Genomic DNA, 27035 nt, shown 5'->3' with positions numbered 1-27035 from the left:
GGTGCGCCCCCGGTGCCCCTCTCCGCCCCCCGGTCCCGCAGCACCGGCACCGTCCGCCGCCGCCCCCCGCGCCCCCCCCGCCGCTCCGCGCCGCCGCCGCCGGTGCGTGGGGGTCCCGCGGTGCCCGGGGGGGGTCCCGGGGGGGTCGCGCGTGTCCGGGGGCCGCCGTGGGGGGTTCGGCTCCCCCCGGGCCGCGGTGAATGGAAAACCGTGACTCAGGATGTGTCATCGGCGGCGGCCGCGGCGGCGGCTCCCGCGGGGTATAAAGGGGCGGGCGGCGCGCCGGGCGTCACGCGGGGACACCCGGACACGCGGACACTCGGCCCCGCCGCTCCCACGCGAGGGTCGCCCCGCACACGCCCCACGCGGGTGGCGCCGGGGACGCGGCCGTGACCGGGGGGGACGCGGCGGGGACGGGACAAAGTGTGAGGGGGGGGCGAGAGAGAGAGAAGGAGCGCGAGTGGGAGCGTGTCACGGCGCGTGGGGACCGTCCCGGCGCGTGGGGATCGTCCCGTGGGGACCGTCCCGGCCCGTGGGGACCGTCCCGGCGAGTGGCACCGCGGCAGAGTGGCCGCGGCAGCGCGGGTGGCAGCGGGAGCCTGTCCCCCCTCTGCCCCGTCACGAGTGGGGACACGGCGAGCGGCAGCGTGGCCGTGGGAGAGTGTCGCGGAGAGCGGCGTGACCGCGAGTGTGACAGCGGCGGCGCGGCCGCGGGGGTGGCGGCGTGTCGCGGCGCGTGGGAGCGGCCGTGAGCGGGGTCACGCCGCGTGGGTGAGCGTGTGTCCCCCCACGCCGCGCCGCCGCCGCCGCCGGTGACCCCGCAGCCACACCGCCCGTGGGTGCCGGTGGGGCCGAGTGCGACCCCCGCCGCCCCCCGCGCTCCCGCGTGGGTCCGGCCCCCGCCGCGCCCCGTGGGGACGCCGCGGAAGGACCCCCGCGTCCCGCCATGACACGTAAGTGCCGGCCGCGGACACGCGTGGGGGAGGACAGAGACCGGGGGACCCCCGTGGGGAGGGCTCGGGGACGATTCCGCGGTGCGTGGGGGGTGCCCGCGGGTGGCTCCCCTGCCCCGCACCCCGCGCGCCCCACACGCCCCACACCCCACGGGACGGGGCGCGTCCACCCGCGTGGCCCCGGGCCACGGGCAGCTGCGGCCGCGCCTCAAACCGCAAACGGCCCCGGCGCACCTGCCCGCCCGCGGCGGCCGCGCCCCCCCCGGGACACGCGTGGGGGCGGCGGGCGGCGGGGAACACGCGTGGGGCTGCCCAGGTGCGATCGCGGCGGGGTTCGGCTGGCGGGGGCGGTGCGGGGTTTTTGGGGTGGGGGGGATTTTGGGGGTACGGGAGAAGCAGAGGGACCCCCCCCACCCCACACCCCCACCGCGGGTGGGGTAGATCCGTCCCCCTCCCGCCGCGGGTGGGCCCCCCACGCGCGGGGGCTCCGCAGGTGCTGCCGCCGCCGCCCCTGACTCAGCCCCGCATCAAAGTTTCCAGCCCGGACCGCACAGGACGCGCCGCCGCCCCCCGCCCGCAGCCCCCACCCCAGCCCGGCCCCGCCGCCACCGGGAGTGCCCCAAAAACGCTCCCGGGGAACCCCCAACTCCGGGAGCCCCCATTGCTCGGACACCCCGAAACCGGGGGAGCGCGGTTTGCTCAGAAACGGAGCCCCAAATCCCAAAAACGGATCCCCAAATCCCAAAAACGGAACCCCAAATCCCAAAAACGGAGCCCCCAAAATCCCAAAAACGGAGCCCCCAAAATCCCAAAAACGGAGCCCCAAATCCCAAAAACGGAGCCCCAAATCCCCAAAAACGGAGCCCCAAATCCAAAAACGGAGCCCCAAATCCCAAAAACGGAGCCCCAAATCCCAAAAACGGAGCCCCAAATCCCGCGGCTGCTCCCCACGCCCGGGAGTCCCGAGCTCCCGGAGCCCCCAAAATCCCGGGATTCCGAGGAATCCCCGTTCCCGGGAGCCCCCCGGCTCCGGTTTTCCCGGTGCCCGAAGCCCCAAATCCCCGCAATTCCCGCCGTCCCCAAATCCGGGCGTCCCAAATTCCGACAGCCCCAAAATCCCGGGAGAGCCAGGTTCGGGAACCCCCAAATTCCCGCAGTTCCCGAGCCCAAGAGTCCCGAATTCCGACGGCCCCAAAAATCCCGGGAGCCCCGGAATCTGGGAGCCCGCGGTTCCGTGATTCCCGGGATTCCCGAGTCGCGGGAGCCCCAAATTCGGAGATTCCCGAATCCCGGGAGTCCGAGGAATGCCCGTTCCCGGGAGTGCCGCCCGCCGTTCCCGGTGCCGGGAGCCGCAAATCCCGGGATCCCCAAATCCCGGGATCCCCAAATTCCGGGAGCCCCAAATTCCGGGAGCCGCAAATCCCGGGATTCCCAAATTCCGGGAGCCCCAAATTCCGGGATCCCCAAATTCCGGGATCCCCAAACTCCGGGAGCCCCGAATTCCGAGACCCCCGACGTCCCCAACACCGGGATCCCGGCGGAGTCCCAGCCCCGGGAATCCCGGGATTCCAACGATCCCGGGTCCCGGGAGCACCTGGATCCTCCAGACCGGCTCCCGCAGGAGCTCCGGTCCCGGGATGGAGCCCCAGATCATTCCCCGCATCCCGAAAATCCCGGGAGCGCCGGGATCCCCAACCGCCGGGAGCGGCGTCCCCGGGATCGCCGAATCCCGGGAGATGAGGGATCCTCGTGATCCCCATTCCCGGACGTTCCCGGGATCACCGGGAGCCCCAAAATCCCCCGGCCCCGGCGCTCCCGGGATCGCGCGGCCCCCGGATTCCCGGGAAAAGCGGGAACCACGTCCCCGACATCCTCGGGATCCTCGGGATCCTCCATCCCCCCAGTCCTGAATCCCGGGAGTCGCGGGACGCCCCCAGATCCCGGGATTTCGGTGGCCCCCAAATACCGGGATTCGCGGGATCCCCCGCGCCCGAATCTTCCCCCAAATCCCGGGATTCCCGTGGCCCCAAATCCCCTGATTCGCCCCAAAATCTCCCACCCCGAGACCCGCGGGCTCCCCCAAACCCCGGGATTCCCGTGGCTCCCGAATCCCGGGATTCCCGTGGCTCCCCCAAATCCCGGGATTCCCGTGTCTCCCCCAAATCCCGGCCTCCCCCCAAATCTCGGGATTCCCGTGGCCCCCAAATCCCGGGATTCGCCCCAAACCTCCCGCCCCGAGCACCGCGCGCTCCCCCCGCGGCCCGGGCCGCCCCCCACGCGTGTCCGTGTCCCGCAGGGGCTCCGTGGCGGGCGCTGCTGGCGCTGCTGGGGCTGTGGCCGGGGCTGTGGCCGGGCCCGGGGCTGGCGCTCGCCCCCCGCCCGCGCCCCCCGCCCACGGACACGCGTGGGGACCTGGACAGCGTCATCAACCTGGCCAAGGCGCTGCTCGGCGACACCAAAGCCTTCCTGGAGCTCCTGGTGGGTACCCGCGACCCCCAAAATTCCCCCCAGGACCCCCACGACCCCCCCGGACCCCCAGAACCCCCCCCCCAGGACCCCCCAAATCTCCACAACCTCCCTAAAAACCTCCCCAGGACCCCCAAAATTCCCCCAGGACCCCCAGAATCACCCCCAGGACCCCACAAATCCCCTCAAGACCCCACAACCTCCCCAAAAACCTCCCCAGGACCCCCAAAATTCCCCTCGGACCCCCAAACCCGATATCCCCCTGAACCCCACGACCCCCCCGGACCCCCCAAGCCCCCCGAACCCCCCCAGGACCCCCAGAATCACCCCCCAGGACCCCCCCAGGACCCCCCAAATCCCCCCAACCTCCCCAAAAACCTCCGCGTGGCGCGGGCTGACCCCTCCCCTCCCCTCCCCCGCTCCTGTCGCGACAGAAGTCGCGATTCCCGGCCGAGGGGGAGCACAAGCTGGACTCGCTGCCCGTGCTGGCCATGAGCGCGCTGGAGCTGCCCAACATCCAGGTGGGGTCCCCGTGGGTCTGGGGTCCCTCGTGGCTCATCCGTGACCCCCCCCGGGGCCGTTTGAGCGCCCCCAGCCCCATCCTGAGCCCCCTCCCCATTTCCCCTCAGTGCACTTGAACCTGTGCCCACCTGTACCCCCTGTCCTCCCTGTGCCCACCTGTACCCACCTGTCCCCCCTGTCCCCTCACCTGTCCCCCCTGTGCCCACCTGTCCCACCTGTCCCCTGTCCCCTCTGTGCCCACCTGTCCCCCCTGTCCCCCCTGACCCCCTGATACCCCCTGAGCCCCCGATGCCCCCTGACCCCTCAATGCCCCCTGACCCCTCGGTGCCCCCTGACCCCCCCATCCCCACTGAGCCCCCGATACCCCCTGACCCTCAATACCCCCTGACCCCCCGATGCCCCCTGACCCCTGATACCCCCTGACCCCTCGATGCCCCTGACCCCCCGATACCCCCTGTCCCCTCAGTGCCCCCTGACCCCTCGATGTCCCCTGATCCCCGATACCCCCTGTCCCCTCAGTGCCCCCTGACCCCCCAATGCGCCCTGACCCCTGACCCCTGACCCCGGCAGGCCGCGGCGCTGCTGCCCCGCCTGGGCTCGGACCTGCTGCGGTACCAGCGGCTGCTGGAGTGGCTGCGCCGGGCCGGGGGCGCCCTGCGGGGGCTGGAGCCGGAGCTGGCGGCGCTGCGGGGCCGCCTGGAGCGCCTGCGGGGCCGCCTGGACCACCTGGTAAGGGTCCCCGGCTCAGGTGTGTCCCCAGGTGTGTCCCTGTCCCCTAGGTGTGTCCCCAGGTGTGTCCCCGTCCCTCAGGTGTGTCCCCAGGTGTGTCCCTGTCCCTTTGAGTGTGTCCCTGTCCCTCAGGTGTGTCCCCCAAATGTGTCCCCGTGTCCCCCCCCCGGTGTGTCCTTTACCCCCCCAGGTGTGTCCCTGTCCCCCAGGTGTCCACGTGTCCCCACCAGGTGTGTCCCTGTCCCCCAAGTGTATCCCCCAGGTGTATCCCTATCCCCCGGGTGTGTCCCCGTCCCTCAGGTGTGTCCCTGTCACTCAGGTGTCCCCCCCAGGTGTGTCCCTGTCACTCAGGTGTGTCCCTGTCCCCCAGGTGTGTCCCTGTCCCTCTGGGTGTGCTCCCGTCACTCAGGTGTCCCCCCCAAGTGTGTCCCTGTCCCTCACTCAGGTGTGTCCCTCACCCCCTCAGGTGGGTCCCCGTCACTCAGGTGTGTCCCTCAGGTGTGTCCGTGTCCCCTACATGTGTCCCTCACCCCCCCAGGTGTGTCCCCCAGGTGTGTCCCTGTCCCTCTGGATGTGTCCCTGTCCCCCAGGTGTGTCCCCGTTGCTCAGCCAGGTGTGTCCCTGTCCCCCAGGTGTGTCCCTGTCCCCCAGGTCTGTCACTCAGGTGTGCCCCTATCACTCAGGTGTCCCCCCCAGGTGTGTCCCTGTCACTCAGGTGTGTCCCTGTCACTCAGGTGTGTCACTCAGGTGTCCCCCCCAGGTGTGTCCCTGTCACTCAGGTGTGTCCCCATCACTCAGGTGTGTCCCCCCCCCGCAGGTGTCGCGGCTGTCGCTGCCCCGCCCCCCGGCCCCGCCCCCGGCCCCGCCCCCCGCGCAGGTGCGGCCGTGGGGGGCGGTGCGCGCGGCGCACGCGGTGGCGCGGGGGCTGCACCTGTACCTGGACTGGGCGGCGCGGGGGCTGCTGCTGCTGCGGCAGCGCCTCTGAGCCGCGCCGAGCCGTGCCAAAGCGTGCCAATGCGTGTTAATGTATGCTAATGTATGTTAATGTATGCTGATGTATGCTATCGTGTGCTAATGTGTGCTGATGTGTGCTAATGTATGTTATTGTATGTGAATGTGTGTTAATGTGTGCTGCTGCTGCTGCGGCAGCGCCTCTGAGCCGCGCCGAGCCGGGCCGAGCCGTGCCAATGTGTGCTAAATGTATGTTAATGTATGCTAATGTATGCTGATGTGTGCAGATGTATGCGGATGTGTGTTAATGTATGCTAATGTGTGCGGATGTGTGCACCGCCCCCCGCGGAACCCCCTCCCGGGGATCGATGCATTTGGTACGGGCCTTGTTCCGTTTTAATTGTTATTTTATTGGTTTTATCGTTATTGTTGTTGTTGTTTTATTGCGTTTGTTGTTGTTGTTTGAATGTTGTAATTTTATTGGTTTTGTTATTCTAATTTTATTGTTGATGTGATTGTAATTTTATTGGGTTTGTTGTTATAATTATTGCGTTATTTTATTGTCATTTGGATTGTTGTTGTTGGTTTTGTTGTTATTATTGTATTAATTTTATTATTGTTATTATTATTATTTTATTTTATTATTTTTATTATTTTTATTATTATTTTATTAATAATTTTTAGTGTTTTTATTTTTATTATTTTCATTATTTTTATTATGTTATTATTTTATTATTTTAATTATTAATTTTATCATTTTCATTATTTTCATTATTTTCATTATTTTTATTATTTTTATTATTTTATTATTTTATTTTTTAATTATTATTTTTATTATTTTTATTATTTTATTATTTTTATTATTAATTTTATTTTTTTCATTATTTTTATGTTTTTATTATTTCATTATTTTATTATTTTATTATTTTTATTATTAATTTTATTATTTTTGTTATTATTTTTAAATTTTTAATTATTATTTTTATTATTTTTTGTAGTGTTTTAATTACTTCATTATTGTATTATTTTTTATTATTTTTACTTTTATTGTTTTCGTTTTAATTATTATTTGTATTATTTTATTTTAATTTTAATTTTCACTGTTATTTGTATTATTTTTATTACTTTATTAATATTTTATTTTAATTTTATTGTTATGATTATTATATTGTCGTTATTATTGTTATTATCACAATAACAATAATAATATTATTTAAATCGAATTACGTTATTATTATTTTTATTATCCAAACCCCCCCCAAAGAAAAATCCTATTTATTGTCCCGGGGCGGTTTTTGTAAAAGGGGCCGGGGGGGGGGGGGGAGAAGTGGGAAAATAAAGGAGATTTTTGGAAAAAAAACCCAAAATCAAAAAAAATTGGTGTCGGGGGTGTGGGGGAGGCCGGGGGTGTTCGGGAATTTTGGGGATTTTTGGGGCTATTTGGAATATTTGAGATATTTGGGACATTTGAGGGATTTGGAGATATTTGGGACATTTGGGGACATTTTGGATATTTGGGGGATTTGGGATATTTGGGACATTTGGGGATTTTTGGGACATTTTTGGGACATTTTGGGACATTTGGCAGCCACGTCCCATCCAATCCCCCCCCCAATTTAATTAAATTAATTAATTAAATTAATGAATTAACCCACCATTAACCGCTGTTTATTATTAACGACCCCCGCTGACCTTTGGTGGGGGAGGGGTCCTGGATTTGGGGAGGGGGTCCCAAGGCACTGGGGGGGGTGGGGGAGGGGCGGGACCCCCGAAATTGGGGGGAGGGACCCCAAAACCGGGGTGGGGGAGGGGCGGGACCCCCAAATTTGGGGGGAGGGACCCCAAAACCGGGGTGGGGGAGGGGTCAGCTCAGAGTATTGCACGGGGGGGGAGGGGCTGAGCTGGGGAGGGGATTTGGGACCCCCCCCCAAAAAGGGAGAGGGGGGGGTTGGGGTTTGGGGGGGGGAGGGGAGCTCGGGGCCCCTCCCCCATTTTTGGTGCATTTTTGGGGGGGTCCCGGGACCCCCCGGAGTGTCCGGCGCAGTTTTTGGGGGTCACACGGGCGTGGCCCACGGGCTGGGGACGCGGCCGTACTGGGGGGGCAAAAACGGGGGGGGGTCACAGCCCAGGACCCCTCCCCAATTTCATTTTCCTGTTTTTCCGCATTTTCCCCCAAATTTCCCCAATTTCCCCCGGTTTTCCCCACAAATTTCCCCAATTTTCCCCCAAATTTCCCCAATTTCCCCTTGAATTCCTCCAAATTTCTCCCCAATTTTCCCCCAAATTACCCCAAATTTTCTCCCAGTTTCCCCCCAAATTACCCCAAATTATCTCCCAGTTTTCCCCCAAATTACCCCAATTTTTCCCCCAAATATTTTCCCCCAATTTTCTCACAAATTTCCCCCATAGTTCCCAAAATTTTCCCCCAATTTTCCCCTAATTGCCTCACAAATTTTCCCCAATTTCTTCCCAATTTTCCCCCGACTTTCCCCCAATTTTCCCTTCAATTTTCCCCAATTTCTCCCAACTTTCCCCCCAAATTTCCCCAAATTTTCCCCAATTTCTCCCAACTTTCCCCCCAAATTTCCCCAAATTTTCCCCAATTTTCCCCAACTTTCCCCCCCAATTTCCCCCCAATTTTCCCTCAAATTCCCCCCAAATTCCCCCGTCTGCCCCATTTTCCCCGGATTTTGCCCCAAAACTCACCTGGATGTCGCTGAGCTCCCGCAGGAACCTCGTGGCCACCTCGGGGCCGTTCTCCATGGTGGGCACCGCGAGCAGCTTTTGGGGGGGGGGGGGGGGGTCACCGCGACCCCAAAACCCCCCCGGGACCCCCAAAATCCCCCCCAATTCCATCCAGCCCCCCCAAAACCCCAGAAATTCCATAAACCTCCTCAAAAACCTCCCCAGGACCCCCAAAATCCCCCCCAATTCCATCCAGCCCCCAGAACCCCAGAAATTCCAAAAACCACCCCAAAAACCTCCCCAGGACCCCCAAAATCCCCCCCAATTCCATCCAGCCCCCAGAACCCCAGAAATTCCAAAAACCTCCCCAAAAACCTCCCCAGGACCCCCAAAATTCCCCCAATTCCATCCAGTCCCCCAGAACCCCAGAAATTCCAAAAACCTCCCCAAAAACCTCCCCAGGACCCCCAAAATTCCCCCAGGAGCCCCAAAATTCCCCCCACGACCCCCCAGAACCCCCCAAGACCCCCAGAATCACCCCCCAGGATCCCACAAATCTCCACAACCTCCCCAAAAACCTCCCCAGGACCCCCAAAATTCCCCCAGGACCCCCAAAATTCCCCTCGGACCCCCAAACCCCATAACCCCCGGACGCCCAAAATTCCCCCCAGGACCCCCACGACCCCCAGGACCCCCCCAGGACCCCCCCCCGGACCCCCCAGGACCCCCCAAATCCCCACAACCTCCCCAAAACCTCCCCAGGACCCCCAAAATTCCCCCAGGACCCCCAAACCCCATAACCCCCTGAATTCCCCTGAACCCCCCGGACCCCCCCGGACCCCCAGAACGCCCCTGGACCCCCAGACCCCCAGGAAATCACCCCCCAGGACCCCACAAATCCCCAGAACCTCCCCAAAAAACTCCCCAGGACCCCCAAAATTCCCACAGGACCCCCAAACCCCATAACCCCCTGAACCCCCCCGGACCCCCCCGGACCCCCAGAACCCCCCCAGACCCCCCGAACCCCCCCGGCCCCCCGAACCTGGTCCCGGTAGAGGATCTCCCCCACGGGGCACACGACGCAGGCGGTGCCGGCCCCGAACATCTCCCGGAGCCGCCCGGCCCGCAGCGCCCCCAGAACGCTGCCCATGGGCAGGGGGGCTTCGCGCACCCCGAACTCCCCCTGGGGGCACATTCGGGGGGTCGGGGGGGCCCCGGTGCGCCCCCGGAACGGCCCCGGAGCTCAGCGGTCCCGAAATCCCAAAAATCCTCCTCAAATCGGTACCGGGTGCGCCAAAAATCCCCAAAATCCGCCCCCAAATCTGCTTTATGCCCGCCAAATATCCCAAAATCCTCCCCAAATCTGCTCCGGGTGTGCCAAAAATCCCCCAAACCCGCCCCCAAAATCTGTTCTGGGTCTCCCAAAAATCCTCCCCAAATCTGCTTTATGCCCACCAAAAATCCCCCAAATGCTCCCCAGATCTGCTCCGGGCATGCAAAAAATCGCAAAAATCCTCCCCAAATCTGATTTATGCCTGCCAAAAATTCCCCAAATCCTCCCCAAATCTGCTCTGGGTCTCCCAAAAATCTGGACCCCCGACCCACCCCGAGCCCCCCGGACCCCCCGGCCCCCCCTGAGCCCCCCATACCCCCAACCCCCCGGACTCCCGACCCACCCCGAGCCCCCCGATCCCCCCCAGACCCCCCGGCCCCCCCAGACCCCCCAGACCCCCCAAGCCCCCCGCGCCCCCCGCGCCCCCCGCACCCACTGCCGGGCCAGCTCCAGGAGGCTCTGCCGGGTCACCCCGGGCAGGATCAGCCCGTCCAGGGGGGGCGTCACCAGCTCCAGCCCTGGGGGGACACACGGGGGTGTGGGGGTCACCCCCTGAACCCCCCCCCACCCCGCCTGGGACCCCCAGACCAGCCCGGAACTGCCCCCACCCCCCCAGCCCCTAAAATTCCATAAAATTCCCTGAAAATTCCCTGAAATTCCCCTTCACCCCCACCCAGGACCCTCCGGGACCTCCCCAGAATCCCCCAAATCCCCCCCGGGACCCCCCAACCCCTCCCAAATCCCCCCCAAATCCCCTCCAGAATGCCCCCCGGACCCCCCAGTCCCTCCCCAAATCCCCCTGGGACCCCCCATCCCCTCCAGGACCCCCCCCAATCCCTCCCAAACCCCATCCAGGACCCATCAAACCCTTCCCAAATTCCCCCCAAGACCCCCCAAACCCCTCCCAATCCCCCCCAAACCCCATCCAGGACCCCCCAATCCCCCCCAAACCCCATCCAGGACCCATCAAACCCTTCCCAAACCCCACCCAAGACCCCCCAAACCCCATCCAGGACCCATCAAACCCTTCCCAAATTCCCCCAATCCCCCTCAAACCCCATCCAGGACCCCCCAATCCCTCCCAAACCCCATCCAGGACCCCCCAATCCCCCCCAATCCCCCCAAACCCCCCCGGGACCCCCGAATTTCCCCCAAGTACCCCCGTCCGGGCGCTCCCAGAAGACGAAGAGGTTCATGGTGCCCACCTCGGTCAGGAGCTGCTCGGGGCCGTGCAGCCACAGCACCTGCTGGCACCCGCGGGCGCGCGCCTCCTCCTGCAGCTCCAGGCACGGCCCGTAGTTCCTGGGGGGGCAACTGGCGTGGGGACCCCCCGAGAAACCCCAAAAATCCCCCCGGAAAACCCCAGAGCCACCCCCGAAAAATACCCCCAAAACTTCCCTGGAAAAACCCCAAAAGTACCCCAAAAAAACCCCAAAACCCCCCGGGAAACCCCAGAGCCACCCCCAAAATGTACCCCCAAAACTTCCCTGGAAAAACCCCAAAAGTACCCCAAAAAAACTCCAAAACCCCCCCGGGAAAACCCCAGAGCCACCCCCAAAAAGTACCCCCAAAAATTCCCTGGAAAAACCCCGAAAGTCCCCCAAAAAACCTCCAAAACCACCCCCGGGAAAACCCCAAAACCCCCCGGAAAAATCCCAGAGCCTCCCTGGGAAAAATCCCAAAACTCCCCCAAAAAAAGCCCCAGAATTCCCCACAAAAAAAAAAACCAGAAACCCCCCTAAAAAAACCCAAAACTGCCCCCAAAGAAACCCCAAAACTTCCCCAAATCCACAACTCTACAGTGGTCAGTCCCCGCCGCAGTAGTCACTCCCCAATGGTCACTCCCCAATGGTCACTCCCCGGTGGTCACTCCCCAATGGTCACTCCCCAGTGGTCACTCTGGTGGCCACGCCGGTGGTCACTGCGGTGGTCACTCTGGTGGTCAGTCCCAGTGGTCACTCGCTGATGGTCACTCTCCCCAGTGGTCACTCCCCAGTGGTCACTCTGGTGGTCACTCGGGTGGTCACTCCCCAATGGTCACTCCCTGATGGTCACTCCCCAATGGTCACTCCCCAGTGGTCATTCTCCCCAGCGGTCACTCCAGTGGTCACTCTGGCGGTCACTCACCCGCCCAGCTTGCAGTGTCCGGCGCCGCCGGGCCAGGCTCGGACGTGCCGCGGGTCCGCCAGGAGCCGGACGGGCCCGAAGCCCCCCGGGAAGTACGGCCCGACCGGACAGAGCAGCACGAACAGCAGCGCCCGGCCGGGGGGCGCGACCCCCAGGGTGGGCTGGGGACGGGTCAGGGACCCCCGGGAATACCCAAATACCCAAAAAATCCCCAAAAATCCAACCCAAATATACCCCAAATGCCCCAAAAATCCCCCCAAATCCACACCAAATTCCCAAAAATCCACCCCAAATACACCAAAATCCACCCCAAATCCACCCCAAATACACCAAAATCCCCAAAAATCCACCCCAATTCCCCTAAAACCACCCCAAAATCCATCCCAAATCCCCCCAAAATCCCCACAAATCCACCCCAAGTATACCAAAATCCCCAAAAATCCACCCCAAATCCCCCAAAATCCTCACAAATCCACCCCAAATCCCCCCAAAATCCCCAAAAATCCACCCCAAATCCCCCCAAAATCCCCACAAATACACCCCAAATACACCAAAATCCACCCCAAATCCCCCCAAATCCCCTCTATGAACACCCCCCCACCCCGGACCCCTCGGGACCCCCAAATCCCCCCACAAATCCCACCGGAGCCCCCAATAACCTCCTCAAATCCCCCCAGAATTCCCCCTAAATCCCCCCCAGGACCCCCCAAAATCCCCCGAAATGCCCCAAAATCCCCGAAAATCCCCCCAAATCCTTTCTATGAACACCACCCTGCCCCGGAACCCTCGGGACCCCCCAAATCCCCCCCAAATCCCACCGGAGCCCCCAATAACCTCCCCAAACCCCCCTTGAATTCCCCCTAAATCCCCCCAAAACCGCCCCAAATGCCCCAAAATCCCCGAAAATCGCCCCAGAAGCGCCCCGCACCTCGGTGCCGATGAAGGTGGGCCGGATGTAGAGACTGCTCCGGGGGTCGCGGGGCACCCACCGCCCCTCCAGCCGCACCAGCGCCCGGATGCACTCCAGCAGCTCCCGCCCGTCGAACTCCTGCGGGCAAACTGGGAGCACTGGGAGCACTGGGGGGGACTGGGGGGGACTGGGGGGGACTGGGAGGGACTGGGGGGGACTGGGATAAAAAAACCCCCCGCGTTTTGGGTGAAATCCCCGCGGTTTGGGTGAAAAGCAGCGCTGGGAGAGACAAAATTGGAACTGGGAGGGACTGGGGGGGACTGGGGGGGACTGGAGGGGACTGGGTTTTTTTTGTTTGTTTTTTTAGAGGCTTTTGGAGAGTCTCAGGGCTTATTTTGGGGGTTCTCGGGTTATTTTGGGAGGGGTTTTGGGGCTATTTGGCGGTCATTCTCGGGTTATTTTGGGGGGGTTTGGAGTTATTTTGGGTTTTTTTGGGGGGTTATTTTGGGAGGGGCTGGCGGTTGTTTTGGGGGGGTTTGGGGCTACTTGGGGTGATTTTGGGGAGATTTTGGGGAGGTGTTGGTGTCCCTGGGGGTGGTTTTGGGCAGGTTTTTCGGGTGGTTTTGGGGAGGTTTTGGGGTGGTTTTGGGGAGGTTTTTGGGCAGGTTTTTGGGGGTGTTTTGGGCAGGTTTTGGGGTGGTTTTGGGCAGGTTTTTGGGGTGGTTTTGGGGAGGTTTTTGGGGTGGTTTTGGGGAGGTTTTGGGGAGGTTTTTGGGGAGGTTTTGGGGAGGTTTTGGGCAGGTTTTTGGGGTGGTTTTGGGGAGGTGTTGGGGAGGTTTTTGGGGTGGTTTTGGGGAGGTTTTTGGGGTGGTTTGGGGCAGGTTTTGGGGGAGGTGTTGGGGTGGTTTTGGGCAGGTTTTGGGGAGGTTTTTGGGCAGGTTTTTGGGGTGGTTTTGGGCAGGTTTTGGGCAGATTTTGGGCAGGTTTTTGGGGTGGTTTTGGGAAGGTTTTAGGGAGGTTTTGGGGTGGTTTTGGGCAGGTTTTTGGGGAGGTTTTCAGGAGATTTTGGGATGGTTTGGGGGTCCCTGGGGGGCACTCCCCACTCACGGGCAGGCAGACCCTGCGGGCCGATCTCTGCATCCTCTCCATGTTCAGTTCAGGGCGGAAAAGCCGAATTTTGTCGTCGTCGCCCCGAAAAGCCTTGAGCCCCTCAAAGAGCTGCGGGAAGGGGGCGGGCGGGGGTTTGGGGGATTTTGGGGAGGATTTTGGGGTAGTTTAGGGGGATTGGGGTGATCCTGGCTCCCCTGACCTCCACAGTGTAGTGCCGGGTTTGGGATGATTTTGGGGTGTTTTTGGGGTATTTTTCGGGTGGTTTTTGGGTGATTTTGGGAGGTGGGTTTGGGTGTTTCTGGGGTATTTTTCAGGTGATTTTGGGTGATTTTGGGTGCTCCTGACCCCCACAGTGGGTTTGGGTGTTTTTTGGGGTATTTTTCAGGTGATTATGGGGTATTTTTCAGGCTGTTTTTGGGGTGTTTTCAGGCTGTTTTTGGGGTGATTTCAGGCTGTTTTTGGGGTGATTTCGGGCTGTTTTGGGGGTATTTTCAGGCTGTTTTTGGGGTGTTTTCAGGCTGGTTTTGGGGTGTTTTCAGGCTGTTTTTCGGGTGTTTTCAGGCTGTTTTGGGGGTGATTTCGGGCTGTTTTTGGGGTATTTTTCAGGCTGTTTTGGGGGTGTTTTTGTGTGGTTTTCGGGGCGCTCCTGACCTCCACAGCGTAGTGCCGGGTTTGGGATGGTTTTGGGGTATTTTTGGGGGTTTTCAGGCTGTTTTGGGGGGTGTTTTTGTGTGGTTTTCGGGGCGCTCCTGACCTCCACGGCGTAGTGCCAGGTTTGGGATGATTTGGGGGCATTTTTGGGGGTTTTCAGGCTGGTTTTGGGGTGATTTTGGGCTGGTTTTGGGGTGATTTTGGGCTGTTTCGGGGCGCTCCTGACCTCCACGGCGTAGTGCAGCGCGGAGGCGGCGGGGTGCAGCCGCAGCTCCTGGAAGGGGCGGATTTGGGGGCGCCCCCAACCCCCCGAGCGGCTCCACTCCACCGTCAGCATGTGGTCGGTGAAAACCTTCCCGAAGAGCAGCTCCTGGGGCGGCGGCGGCGCGCGGGGCGAGGCCGAGCGCTGCAGCTCCAGCTCCGAGGCCTGCGGGGGATTTGGGGTTTGGGGGGGTTTGGGGGGGTTTGGGGTTGGTTTTGGGGAGGGTTGGGGTTGGTTTTGGGGGGTTTGGGGCTTATTTGGGGGGGTTTGGGGTCTTATTTGGGGTTTATTTGGGAGGTTTGGGGTCGTTCGTGGGGGTTTGGGGTATTTATGGGGATTTTGGGGTCATTCAGGGCATTTAGGGGTTTTCTTTGGGGTATTTTTGGGGGGCATTTTTGGGGTATTTTGGGGCGGTTTGGGGTGTTTGGGTCTCACCAGGAACGTGCTCTTGTAGCCGCGCCGGGGCCGCAGCAGCGTGGCGAGGACCTGGGCAGGGGCAGCAGCGCCCAGTTCATCCCAGTTCACCCCAGTTCGGCCCAGTTCATCCCAGTTTGGCCCAGTTCACCCCAGTTTATTCCAGTTTGCCCCATTTCACCCCAGTTTATCCCATCTTGGACCCATTTTGCCCCAGTTTTCCCGAGTTTGGCCCCATTTTACCCCATTTTGGACCCATTTTGGCCCCATTTTGCCCCATTTTGCCCCAGTTTGGCCCAGTTTGTCCCAGTCTATTCCAGTTTGCCCCATTTCACCCCAGTTTATCCCATCTTGGACCCATTTTGCCCCAGTTTTCCCCAGTTTGGCCCCATTTTACCCCATTTTGGACCCATTTTACCCCATTTTTCCCCATTTTGCCCCAGTTTATTCCAGTTTGACCCCAGTTTGACCCCAGTTTGCCCCAGTTTATCCCAGTTTGCCCAGTAGCGGGGGAGGCGTGGCCGTGGTGGGGGAGGGGTCCAGGCCCTGCCCCTCCCCCCCGGCCGGACTTTGACCCCCCCGGAGCCACCGCGGAGAGAGAGCGGCGGGACTGGGAGAACTGGGAGAGACTGGGGGGACTGGGGGGCACTGGGGGGACTGGGAGCTACTGGGAGGGACTGGGAGGGACTTGGGGGACACTGGGAGAGACTGGGAGGGACTGGGGGGACTGGGGGAGACTGGGGGAGCACTGGGGGGGACTGGGAGGGGACTGGGGGGGACTGGGAGGGGACTGGGGGGGACTGGGAGAGACTGGGAGGGACTGGGAGCAACTGGGATGAACTGGGAGCGGCTGGGAGGGCGGTGGGGGGGCACTGGGAGGAACTGGAAAGGCGTTGGGAGCACCGGGACGAGCACTGGGAGCACTGGGAGGGGACTCGGGGGGACTGGGAGGGACTGGGAGCACTGGGAGGGGACTGGGAGCCCCGAGGGGTCACTGGGGTTACTGGGAGGGGTCACTGGGGTTACTGGGAGGGGTCACTGGGAAGGTTACTGGTGTCACTGGGGTTACTGGGACGGGTAACTGGGGTAACTGGGAGGGTCGCTGGGGTTACTGGGAAGGTTCCTGTTGTCCCCGGTGTCACTGGGGTTACTGGGAGGGTCACTGGGGTAACTGGGATGGGTTACTGGGGTCACTGGTGGCCCTGGGAGGGTAACTGGGATGGTTACTGGGAGGGTTTACTGGTGTCCCTGAGGTGGTTACTGGGAGAGTAACTGGTGTTACTGGTGTGCCAGTGCCACTGGGACGGGTCAGTGGGGCTACTGGGAGGGTCACTGGGGTTACTGGGGTAACTGGGATGGGTCACTGGGGTAACTGGGATGGGTCACTGGGGTAACTGGGGTAACTGGGAAGGGTCACTGGGGTAACTGGGGGCCCTGTCTGGGTTACTGGTGTTACTGGGAGGGTCACTGAGAAGGTAACTGGTGTTACTGGGGCCACTGGGGGCCCTGTCTGGGTCACTGGGAGGGTCACTGGGGTAACTGGGATGGGTCACTGGGGTAATTGGGATGGGTCACTGGGGTAACTGGGGTAACTGGGAAGGGTCACTGGGGTTACTGGGGGCCCTGTCTGGGTTACTGGGAGGGTCACTGGTGTCACTGGGATAACTGGGATGCGTCACTGGGGTAACTGGTGTTACTGGGAGGGTCACTGGGAAGGTAACTGGTGTCACTGGTGTCACTGGGGGCCCTGTCTGGGTCACTGGTGTTACTGGGAGGGTAACTGGTGTCACTGGTGTTACTGGGAGCCCTGTCTGGGTCACTGGGAGGGTAACTGGGCGGTTACTGGTGATACTGGGAGGGTCCCTGGTGTCCCTGGTGTCCCCGGCTGGGTCACTGGGAGGGGTAACTGGGCGGTTACTGGTGATACTGGTGTTACTGGGAGCCCTGTCTGGGTTACTGGGAGGGTCCCTGGTGTCACTGGGGTTACTGGGATGGGTCACTGGTGTTACTGGAGTAACTGGGATGGGTCACTGGGGTTACTGGGAGCCCTGTCTGGGTCACTGGGAGGGTCACTGGGGTTACTGGGGGCCCTGTCTGGGTCACTGGGAGGGTAACTGGGCGGTTACTGGTGATACTGGTGTCATTGGGGGCCCTGTCTGGGTCACTGGGACGGTAACTGGCCGGTTACTGGTCATACTGGGACGTTACCGGTGCCCCCGGTGCCCCCCCCCTCTCACCGCTCCGCCGCCCCGGGACCGCAGCGCCGCCGCCGCCATCGCTCCAGGCCCCGCCCCTTCCCCTCTGCGCCAATCGCAGCGCGCCGCGCCGCCCCGCCCACCGCCGCCCGCCCAATAGCAACGCGCCGCCGTGCCCCGCCCTCGGCCCAACCAATAGCCGCGCACCACCCCGCCCCCGCGCGCGGCCAATCGGCGAAGGCCATTCGCACCCCGCCCCCATAAGCCACGCCCCCAAAGCCAATAAACGCAACGGGGCTCTCGGTGCTCATTTGCATATTGGCCACGCCTCCCCGCGGCTGGCGACCAATGGGAGCGCGGAGTTGCGCGGAGGGGGCGGGGCCTCGGCACGTGCGGGGCGGAGGGGGAAACAAGGAGCCCCAAAATTCCCGAAATTCCCCCAAATCCCCCAAATCCCCCAAATCCAGCGACCCCAGGAGCCCCGAAATCCCCGAAATCCCCAAAAGCACCGAAAGCCCTGAAATCCCGGAAAATTCCCCAAATCCTGGAAATCTCTGAAATCCTCAAAATCACCAAAATCCTCCAAACCCCCAAAATCCCCCAAAATTCCCCAAAATTCCCCCAAATCCCCCCGGGACAGCCGCTGCCCCTCCCCCCCCCCGGGTGTCCCCCCGCCCCTCCCCCACCCGCGCGTGGGCGGGGGAGGGGCGCGGGAGCTTCCCACGGGTGGGGGAGGGGCGGGCGTGGTCCCGGTCCCGCCCCGACAGGTGCGGGACGGACCGGGACCGGATCGGGACCGGGATCGGGATCGGGATCGGGATCGGAATCGGATCGGTACCGGAACCGGGACCGGATCGGGACCGGGATCGGATCGGTACCGGGATCGGGACAGGGCTGGGATCGGGACCGGATCGGTACCGGGACAGGGCTGGGATCGGCACCGGGATCGGTACCGGGATCGGGACAGGGCTGGGATCGGGATCGGGATCGGGATCGGGATCGGGACGGGGCTGGGACCGGGATCGGTATCGGTACCGGGATCGGGACCGGGATCGGGATCGGGATCGGTACTGGCACCGGGACAGGGCCGGGACCGGGATCGGGATCGGTACGGGGATCAGGACAGGGCCGGGACCGGGATCAGTGCCGGGATCGGGACAGGGCTGGGACCGGGATCGGTACCGGGATCGGTACCGGGTTCGGGATCGGTACCGGGACAGGGCTGGGACCGGGATCGGGATCGAGATCAGGACCTGGACCAGGATCGGGACCGGGACGGGGATCGGGATCGTGACTGAGACCGGGACCGGGAGATGGATCCGGACGTGGAGCGGGACCGGGACCGGGACCGGGACCGGGAACCGGAGCCGTGCCCCGAACCGGAGCCCCGCGGAGCGCGGCCCGGGCCGCCCCCCACGCGTTGGGGCATCTGCGGGGCCGGAGCCATCAGCCACGACTTCGTGCTGGCCCTGGGCACGCTGCCCCGCTCCGAGCACACGGTGACACAAAATCCCCCAAAATATCCCAAAGTAACCCCAAAGTAACCCAAAATAACCCCCAAATAACCCCAAATTCCCCAAAATAACCCAAAATCCCCCAAAATAACCCCAAATAACCCCAAATCCCCCAAAGTAACCCCAAATCCCCCAAAACAACCCAAAGTAACCCAAAATCCCCCAAAATAACCCCAAATCCCCCAAAATAACCCCAAATCCCCCAAAATAACCCCAAATCCCCCAAAATAACCCCAAAGTAACCCAAAATAACCCCAAATAACCCCAAATCCCCCTAAATAACCCCAAATCCCCCAAAGTAACCCCAAATCCCCCAAAATAACTCCAAATCCCCGGGAGCCCCAAAATCCCCGGTACACCCCAAAATCGCCGGGAAACCCAAAAGCCCCGGGACCCCACAAAACCCCCCAAAATACCCGGGACCCCCAAATTCCCCAAAATCCCCGGTGCCCCCCAGAACCCCAGTGAGCCCAAAACCCGGGGGTGTCCCCAAATCCCGGATGTGTCCCCAAATCCGGGGGTGTCCCCAAATCCCGGATGTGTCCCCAAATCCCGGGGGTGTCCCCAAATCCGGGCGTGTCCCCAAATCCGGCCGTGTCCCTCCCCCGCCGTTGCGCAATCCCAGACTCCGGGTTCCCTCCCGACCCCCCAAACCCGGGGGGGAGTTTTTGGGGTCCCCCCGGGGTTTTGGGGTCCCCGCGACCCCCGGCCGTGCCCCCGCAGGTGGTGGCTGTGGCCGCCCGGGATTTGGGGCGCGCCCAAACCTTCGCCCGCCGCCTCGGGGTGCCCCGGGCCTACGGATCCTACGAGGAGCTGGCCCAGGACCCCGACATCGGTGCGACCCCACAAAGATTTGGGGTCCTGAGGGGATTTTGGGTTTTTTTGGGGGGGGATCTGGGTAATTTCAGTGATGGTTTTTGGGGCCAGGGGGTGTTTGGGGTTTTTTAGGGGTTGAGGTATTTTTGGGATGTCCCCCTCTGATGTGGTGCGTGTGTGGGAGGCGTTTGGGGGTCGGGGGGTTTATGGGATTTTGGGGGGTTTTGGGTTTTTTGGTTGGTTTTTCTTGGGTCGGGGCTGTAGGGGGTTTTTGGGGTTTTTTAGCATTTTGGGGTTTTTTTGGGTTGGGGTTGTTTTTTGGGCTCCCTGAGGCTGTTTTTGGGGTCCCTGAGGCTGATTTTGGGGTCCCCTGAGGCTGTTTTTGGGGTCCCCTGAGGCCGTTTTTGGGGGCATTTTTTTGCCGTTTGGGTTTTGGGTTCGGGCCGTTTCGGGGCTGCCCTGAGGCCGTTTCTGGCCCCGCAGACGTGGTGTACGTGGGCACGGTGAACCCCACTCACCTGCCCGCGGGGCTGCTGTTCCTGCGCCGCGGTCGGGCCGTGCTGATGGAGAAGCCGATGGCGCTCGACGCCCGCGAGGTCGCGCAGCTCGTGGGGACGGCGCGGGAGCGCGGCGTCTTCCTGATGGAGGTGCCCCTTCCAGTGCTCCCAGTTTGTGCTCCCAGTGCTCCCATTGTGTTCCCAGTGCTCCCAGTTTGTGTTCCCAGTGCTCCCAGTCTGCCATCCCCAGTGCCCCTTCCCAGTGCTCCCAGTTTGCTGTCCCCAGTGCCCCATTCCCTGCACTCCCAGTGCCCCCAGTGCTCCCAGTATCTGCAGTTCCCCCATTCCCAGTGCTCCCAGTACCCCATTCCCAGTGCCCCCAGTCCCTCCCAGTGCCCCCAGTCCCCCATTCCCAGTGCTCCCAGTCTCTCCCAGTCCCCCCCAGTCCCTCCCAGTCTCTCCCAGTCCCCCCAGTCCCCCATTCGCAGTCCCCCATTCCCAGTCCCCTAGTCTCTCCCAGTCTCTCCCAGTCCCCCCAGTCTCTCCCAGTCCCCCCAGTCCCCCATTCCCAGTCCCTCCCAGTCCCTCCCAGTGCCCCCAGTACCATTTTTCCCCCCGCAGGGGTTCTGGACGCGCTTTTTCCCCGCCTGGCGCCGGCTGCGCTCGCTGGCGGCCGGGGGGTCCCTGGGGTCCCCGCTGGTGCTGCGGGGGTCTCTGGGGTTCGCCCTGGGGGGGGTCCCGCGGCTGCGCGAGCCGGCGCTGGGCGGGGGGGCCCTGCTGGACCTGGGGGGCTACGGGGTGCAGGCGGCGCTGGCCCTGCTGGGGGGCGGCCAGGGACCCCCCAAACTGCGGGCCCACGGGCGGCTGCACCCCACCGGTACGGACTGGGGGCACTGGGGGGGGACTGGGAAGGGATTGGGGGACACTGGGAGGGGAGTGGGGGGCACTGGGGGGCACTGGGAGGGGATTGGGGGGCACTGGGAGGGACTGGGGGGGATTGGGGGGCACTGGGATGGGATTGGGGGGGGCACTGGGGGGCACTGGGGGGGACTGGGGGGGCACTGGGGGGCACTGGGAGCACTGGGAGGGGACTGGGGGGGGGATTGGGGGGCACTGGGAGGGACTGGGAGGGGACTGGGGGGGACTGGGGGGGATTGGGGGGCACTGGGGGGCACTGGGAGGGGATTTGGGGGCACTGGGAGGGGACTGGGGGGCATTGGGGGGGCACTGGGGGGGATTGGGGGGCACTGGGAGGACTGGGAGGGGACTGGGAAGGGACTTTTTTCCCGTTTTCCACAGTTTTTACCCCGTTATTTTCCCCCTTCCCTCCCCATTTTTTCCCCATGTTTTCCTCCATTATTTTTCCCCATTCTTCTCCCGTTATTTTCCCCGTTTTCCCCCCGTTATTTTCCCCGTTTTTTTTCCCGTTTCCCCCATTTCCCCCCCGTTTTTTCCCCCGTTTTTCCCGTTTCCAGGCGTGGACGAGTCGGTGTCGGTGACGCTGGAGTTCCCCGGGGGGGGTCTCGCCGCGCTCCTTTTCTCCATGGCCGCGGAGCTGCCGGGGGGGGCGGCGCTGGGGGGCCCGCGGGGCTGGGCCGAGGTGACCCCAAAACCCGGGGGGGGACCCCAAAACCCGGGGGGGGAACCCAAAACCGGGGGAGGGGACCCAAAATTCGGGTGGGGGACCCTAAAATCGGGGGGAGGGCCCAAAAACTGGGGAACGACCCCAAAACTGGGGGAGGGACCCCAAAATCCGGGTGGGGGGGACCCTAAAACCGAGGAGGGACCCCAAAATACAGAGGGGGGGGGCAAAAACTGGGGAGCGACCCCAAATTTTCTTTGGAGGTGTTTCAGGGTTTATGGTGGGGGTTTTTTTGTGTTTTTTTGGGGTTTATGTGGGTTTTTAAAAAAATTTTTTATTGGGTTTTCAGGGTTTTTTGGGGTTTATGGTGGTTTTTTTATTTTTTTGGTGGGTTTTCGGGGTTTTTTGGGGTGCCCCTGACCCCCGTGCCCCCGCAGCTGCCGAGCCACATGAACTGCCCCACGGAGCTGTTTTGGGGGGGTCGCTGTGAGCGTTTCCCGCTGCCCCCCCTGGCCGAGACCCCCAACTTCCCCCACGGCGCGGGGCTGCGGTTCGAGGCACAGCACGTGCGGGACTGCCTGCTGCGGGGTGAGATTTGGGGTGAAACCGTGGGGATTTGGATAAAACCCAGGTTTTGGGGTGAAACCCCGGGTTTTGGGGTGAAACCCGGGTTTTGGGGTGAAACCCGGGTTTTGGGGTGAATTCCCCGGGTTTTGGGTGCCCCAGGACTGACCGAGAGCCCCGAGATGCCGCTGGCCGAGAGCGAGGTCATCGCCCGGCTGCTGGACGAGGCGCGGGCCCAGGTGGGGGTGCAGCTGTCCGGAGTGACCACTGACCACCCAGAGCGGCCACTGACCCTCCCGAGTGACCAGCGACCCTCTGGAGTGACCACAGACCCTCCCGAGTGACCACTGACCCTCCCAAGTGACCACTGACACTCCCGAGTGACCACTGACCCTCCCAAGTGACCACTGACCCTCCCGAGTGACCAGCGACCCTCTGGAGTGACCGCTGACCCTCCCGAGTGACCCTGGAGTGACCGCAGCAGCCCTGGTGTTGCACCTGTGGTTTAATAAAATCTCCAAAATCTCTGAAACCGCCCCAGAACGGTGCCCGGCCACTCGCAGCGTGTCCCATTTTGGGTTTATTCGAGCCCGTTTTGGGTTGATTCCAGCTGGTTTTGGGTTTTTTACAGCAGGATCCCGTGCTGCCGCAGCACCGCCGTGAACGGCGCCGCTTTCTTCTCCGCGCTGCGCTCGGCCCGGCGCCGCAGGCTCTGGGGCCAAAAACGGGGGAATCGGGAAAAAAAAGGGGAAAAACACGGAGAAAAAACCGTGAGAATCGGAGAAAAAAGGTGGAGAAAAAAAAACAAGCAGAAAAAGTGGCAAAAAATGTGAGAATTGGGGAAAATTAGGGAAAAAACAGGAAAAAAAAGCGGGGAAAAAAAGGGGAAAATCAGGGAAAAAAGCCAGGAAAAAACACGTGAGAATCAGAGAAAAAGGAAAAAGCCCCAAAAAATAAAGGTGGAAAAAGTGGGAAAATCGGAGAAAATGGGAAAAAAAAGAGGAGAAAAATGACATAATCAGGGAAAAGGAGAAAACAAGGAAAAAAAAAAGGGAGAATCGATTTGACCCCAATTCCCCCACCCTGAATTCCGATGGGAATTCAGGTCTTGCCCCTGGTTTGAGGCTTTTACCTCCTTTTAGCTCTGGACCCTCCCCCTGATTTGGGTGTCGTCCTCCCGGGGGATTTTGGGGCGTTTTCCCCGTTTTTCCTCACCATCATCTTCCTCTTCTTGTTGTAGCGGATCTTGGCCTTCTCCTTCCGCTTCTCCTCCAGGGCCTCGGTCACGTCCCGGTACTTCCAGCCCACCTCGTGTGCCAGCCGGCCCAGCACGGCGAACTGGGGGGCACGGGGGGCTCAGTGGGGCCAAAACCCCAAAATCCCCCCCGAAATACCAGAAAAACACCCTCAAATCCCATAGAATCACCCAAAACTCCGTAAAACCCTCCCAAATCCCATAAAACCACTTTAAACTGCCCCCAAATCCCATTAAAACACCCCAAATCCCATAAAACCACCCAAAACTGCCCCCAAATCCCATAAAACCACCCCAAACTGCCCCCAAATCCCATAAAAACACCCCAATCCCATAAAACCACCCCAAATCCCATAAAACCACCCAAAATTGCCCCCAAATCCCATAAAAACACCCCAATCCCATAAAACCACCCAAACTGCCCCCAAATCCCATTTAAACACCCCAATCCCATAAAACCACCCCAAATCCCATAAAACTCCCCCCCAAATCCTATAAAATCGCCAAAAACCCCCAAAAAACCCCATCAATCCCATAAAACCACCCCACATCCCATAAAACCACCCCAAACTGCCCCCAAATCCCATAAAAACATCCCAAATCCCATAAAACCACCCAAAACTGCCCAAAATACCACAGAACTCACCCAAATCTCCCTAATGCTCCACCCAAATCCTTTAACACCCACACACATCTCATAAAACCCTTAAAATCCCTTAAAAAATCCCACAAAAACCCCTAAAATCCCTTAAACTCTTTAAAAATCCCTCGTGAAACCCCCCAAAAATCCCTCACCAAAATCCCATACAACCCCTAAAATTATCCCATAAACTCCCCAAAAGAATCCATAAAATAACCTCATAAAACTCTCTGAAACCCCCTAAAATCCCCAAAACAATCCCATAAGACCCCCAATATCCCAAAAACTCCCCAAAAATCCCTTTATAAACCCCCAAAGCTCCTCCTGCACCCACCTTGCGCGTGGGTTTGAGGCGGATGATTTTGAGGGCAGCCGGCACCACCATCCGCTTCCTCTGCAAAACCCGGGAAATTTGGGTTTTTTGGGATTTTTGGGGTTTTTTTGGAGGGTCCCAGGGGTGGGCGGGGCTCCGGGTGTCTCAGATTTGGGTTTTTCTCAGCAAAAATCGAACAATGTAGGTAAAATGACATCATGGACACCCGGGCTCGTTTTGGGGGATTTGGGGGAGATTTGGGGGTTTTGGGGAAGATTTGGAGGTTTCCAGAGGGGGATTTTTGGGGAGGATTTGGGGGATTCTGGAGGGGCAATTTTGGGGGTTCTGGAAAGGGAATTTGGGGATGATTTGGGGAGTTCTGGAGTGGTAATTTGGGGGGTTTTGGAAGGGGAATTTTGGAGGTTTTGGGGTTTTCCCACCTTGTCGTAGGGCGGGGGGATCCCATCGAACACCTTGAGCCGCTCCAGGGCCGCCTGGCCCCGCTTGGTTTTGTGGGGCAGCATCCCTGAATTTGGGGTGAAAACACAAATTTAGCATCCCTGGATTTGGGGTGAAACTGGAAATTTAGCAGGCCTAGATTTGGGGTGAAAGCAGCGGGATTAGGGAAATTCCCAGGGCTGGTTTTGGGATAATCAGAGAAAAAAAAAAAGAGGGAAAAAGGAGGGAAAAAAATGGGAGTCAGAGAAAAAAGAAAACAAACAGGAAAAAAAAAGGGAGAATCAGAGAAAAAGGAAATAAAAGTGGAGTTTTCACCTCGGACCGTGCGCCAGAAGATCCGGCTGGGTGCTCGGAAGTGGAAAGGACCCCGCGAGGGATTGGTGTTCATCCTCTTCCTCAGGAACGCCAGGAACTTCACTGTGGGGAAAACGGGGCAAAATCCCTCAGAAACGGCAGGAAAATGGGGCAAAAACCCTCAGAAATGGGGCAAAATCCCTCAGAAATGGCAGGAAAATGGGGCAAAATCCCTTAAAATGGGGCAAAATCCCTGAGAAATGGCAGGAAAATGGGGCAAAATCCCTCAGAAATGGCAGGAAAACGGGGCAAAATCCCTGAGAAATGGCAGGAAAATGGGGCAAAATCACTCAGAAATGGGGCAAAATCCCTCAGAAATAGCAGGAAAATGGGGTAAAATCCCTCAGAAATGGCAGAAAATTAGGGCAAAATCCCTTAAAATGGGGCAAAATCCCTCAGAAATGGCACCTCGGGGGTTGGGCAGTGCCAGGATGGGGAAAAGGGGGAAAAACCCCCCAAAATCTTCACTGGGGTGGGCAAAGAGCAAATTCCCTAAACGGGACTTGGGGAATGGGAAAAGAGCTCAAATTCCCCAAAAAGGGCTCCGGGGGGTGCACCGGGAACCTTCTGGAAACTTTTCTCAACTTCTGCGTGACTCAGAAACGCCGGGATTGTCCCCAAAACCCGGGATTGTCCCCAAAACTCGGGATTGTCCCAAAACCCGGGATTGTCCCCAAAACCCGGGATTGTCCCCAAAACGCGGGATCTTCTTCCATTCCCGGGATTGTCCCCAAAACCCGGGACTGTCCCCAAAACCGGGGATTTCCTCCAAACCCGGGATCTCCTTTCATTCCCGGGATTGTCCCCAAAACCCGGGATTTCCTCCAGAACCCGGGATTTCTGCCAAAACCGGGGCTCCCCTCCCATTCCCGGGATCCCCTCCCGGGACCCCCGGGACACTCACGCTTGTTGCGGTAGAAGTTCCCGGAGATGTTGATGCCCTCGCAGCGAACCACGACCACGCGGCGGCCTGCGGAGAGCGCGGCGGGGCCGGGTCAGCCCCGCCCGGTGCCCCCGGTGGTGCCCGGTGCCCCCCGGTGCCCCCCGGTAACCCCCGCGCTCAGCTGGTAGTGCATGGAGGCGGCTCTCATTGTCGTTAAACTCGGCAGCCGACAGCGCTCATCACGGCGCGGGGGCCCCGGTGTCCCCGGTATTTCCCCGGTGTCCCCGGTATTTCCCCGGTATTGCCCCGGGCAAGGCTCCCGCACTCACCCAGCAACACCTGCTTGGCTACGATCGCCGCCAGCCGGCCCAGGAGGTGCCCGCGCCCGTCGATCACCAAAACCTGCGGGGCGAGCGGCACCGGGTGAGGCCCCGCCGCCACCGGGGCCAGGCCGCACCGCGGGGCCGCCACGTGGCCGCGCCCCGCGCTCCCCCCGCCGCCCGCCCGCCGCTCGCCGCAGCCCCCCGCCGTGCCCGGCCTCTCCGCAGAGCCCCGCAGAGCCCGGCCGGGCCCCCGTCCCGCCCCGTCCCGCTCCCGGTGCCGCCGCGCCGCACCCGCGGCTCCGCCATGGCCGCCGCCCGCTCGGAAAGAGGCCCCGCCCACACCGCGGGGTCACCTCTTCCGGCGGGGACAGCGCGGGGGCGGAAGTGACACCACGAAGAGGGCGTGAAGCCACGCCAGGACGCGCCATTGAGGGCGGAAGTGGGGCACCGGTGCTCCCAGTCCCTCCCAGTGCTGCCCCAGTACCTGCTGTCCCCCCCAGTACCCCCAGTAGCCGCCCGAGTCCATC

General features: G+C 60.8%; 4 protein-coding genes and 2 non-coding genes across 9 annotated transcripts; 2 read left to right on the top strand and 4 right to left on the bottom strand.

Annotated features, from left to right (window-relative positions):
* The first annotated feature begins 946 nt into the window (after nt 1-946).
* Nucleotides 947-5679, top strand: IL11 (interleukin 11). Its single transcript, XM_041712955.2, has 5 exons — nt 947-1034; nt 3250-3431; nt 3854-3940; nt 4512-4670; nt 5488-5679. Exons 1-5 carry the CDS (start codon nt 947-949, stop codon nt 5653-5655), a joined length of 684 nt encoding a protein of 227 aa, XP_041568889.2. The 3' UTR covers nt 5656-5679.
* Nucleotides 5680-6844: 1165 nt separating this feature from the next.
* Nucleotides 6845-17598, bottom strand: BCAT2 (branched chain amino acid transaminase 2). 3 transcript variants are annotated; one of them, XM_072921581.1, is made up of 11 exons: nt 17351-17598; nt 15135-15185; nt 14664-14864; nt 13784-13894; nt 12695-12814; nt 11767-11927; nt 10799-10941; nt 10076-10157; nt 9349-9489; nt 8328-8402; nt 6845-7714 (listed from the first exon to the last, which is right to left on the bottom strand). In XM_072921581.1, the coding sequence occupies exons 1-11, from the start codon at nt 17387-17389 to the stop codon at nt 7486-7488; spliced, it is 1353 nt and encodes a 450-aa protein (XP_072777682.1). In that variant the 5' UTR covers nt 17390-17598; the 3' UTR covers nt 6845-7485. The 3 variants fall into 3 exon arrangements, with proteins under 3 accessions (XP_072777682.1, XP_072777684.1, XP_072777683.1); XM_072921582.1 differs by having other exon boundaries at nt 7551-7714; nt 10072-10157; nt 17351-17594; XM_072921583.1 differs by lacking the exon at nt 9349-9489 and having other exon boundaries at nt 7550-7714; nt 10072-10157; nt 17351-17596.
* Nucleotides 17599-18516: 918 nt separating this feature from the next.
* Nucleotides 18517-22642, top strand: DHDH (dihydrodiol dehydrogenase). Its single transcript, XM_072921477.1, has 7 exons — nt 18517-18807; nt 19546-19657; nt 20122-20285; nt 20757-21012; nt 21611-21735; nt 22155-22305; nt 22444-22642. Exons 1-7 carry the CDS (start codon nt 18622-18624, stop codon nt 22623-22625), a joined length of 1176 nt encoding a protein of 391 aa, XP_072777578.1. The 5' UTR covers nt 18517-18621; the 3' UTR covers nt 22626-22642.
* Nucleotides 22643-22768: 126 nt separating this feature from the next.
* On the bottom strand, nt 22769-26851 carry RPL13A (ribosomal protein L13a; the record flags this gene model as incomplete). 2 transcript variants are annotated; one of them, NM_001245758.1, is given in 8 exon segments in its annotated part: nt 22769-22993; nt 23497-23619; nt 24511-24570; nt 24930-25015; nt 25264-25365; nt 26207-26272; nt 26515-26587; nt 26800-26846. In NM_001245758.1, coding segments are annotated over 8 exon segments (612 nt in total). In that variant the 5' UTR covers nt 26815-26846.
* On the bottom strand, nt 24648-24717 carry LOC115491889 (small nucleolar RNA SNORD34). Its single transcript, XR_003957530.4, has one exon. It is a non-coding gene; the product is annotated as a small nucleolar RNA SNORD34 (small nucleolar RNA).
* Nucleotides 26357-26435, bottom strand: LOC115491888 (small nucleolar RNA Z195/SNORD33/SNORD32 family). The gene has a single exon (XR_003957529.2). It is a non-coding gene; the product is annotated as a small nucleolar RNA Z195/SNORD33/SNORD32 family (small nucleolar RNA).
* Nucleotides 26852-27035: the final 184 nt, after the last annotated feature.

This window comes from Taeniopygia guttata, chromosome 37 (genome assembly GCF_048771995.1).
Source record: "Taeniopygia guttata chromosome 37, bTaeGut7.mat, whole genome shotgun sequence".
NCBI classification, from domain to species: domain Eukaryota; kingdom Metazoa; phylum Chordata; class Aves; order Passeriformes; family Estrildidae; genus Taeniopygia; species Taeniopygia guttata.
The sequence above is the reverse complement of the archived record's forward strand: the minus strand, read 5'-3'. Positions and strand labels throughout refer to the sequence as shown.

Bases quoted from the DNA above. Each gene is read 5' to 3' on its own strand.
- IL11 (XM_041712955.2), top strand. From the start codon at position 947: ATGACACGTAAGTGCCGGCCGCGGACACGCGTGGGGGAGGACAGAGAC. The intron at 3,941-4,511 runs GTGGGGTCCCCG...TGACCCCGGCAG, and splicing joins TGGAGCTGCCCAACATCCAG to GCCGCGGCGCTGCTGCCCCG. The intron at 4,671-5,487 runs GTAAGGGTCCCC...CCCCCCCCGCAG, and splicing joins GGGGCCGCCTGGACCACCTG to GTGTCGCGGCTGTCGCTGCC.
- BCAT2 (XM_072921581.1), bottom strand. From the start codon at position 17,389: ATGGCGGCGGCGGCGCTGCGGTCCCGGGGCGGCGGAGCG. The intron at 15,186-17,350 runs GTGAGAGGGGGG...GCCCCTGCCCAG, and splicing joins GGTCCCGGGGCGGCGGAGCG to GTCCTCGCCACGCTGCTGCG. The intron at 9,490-10,075 runs GTGGGTGCGGGG...ATGTGCCCCCAG, and splicing joins CTCCTGGAGCTGGCCCGGCA to GGGGAGTTCGGGGTGCGCGA.
- DHDH (XM_072921477.1), top strand. From the start codon at position 18,622: ATGGATCCGGACGTGGAGCGGGACCGGGACCGGGACCGGGACCGGGAA. The intron at 19,658-20,121 runs GTGCGACCCCAC...CTGGCCCCGCAG, and splicing joins GGCCCAGGACCCCGACATCG to ACGTGGTGTACGTGGGCACG. The intron at 21,013-21,610 runs GTACGGACTGGG...TCCCGTTTCCAG, and splicing joins CGGGCGGCTGCACCCCACCG to GCGTGGACGAGTCGGTGTCG.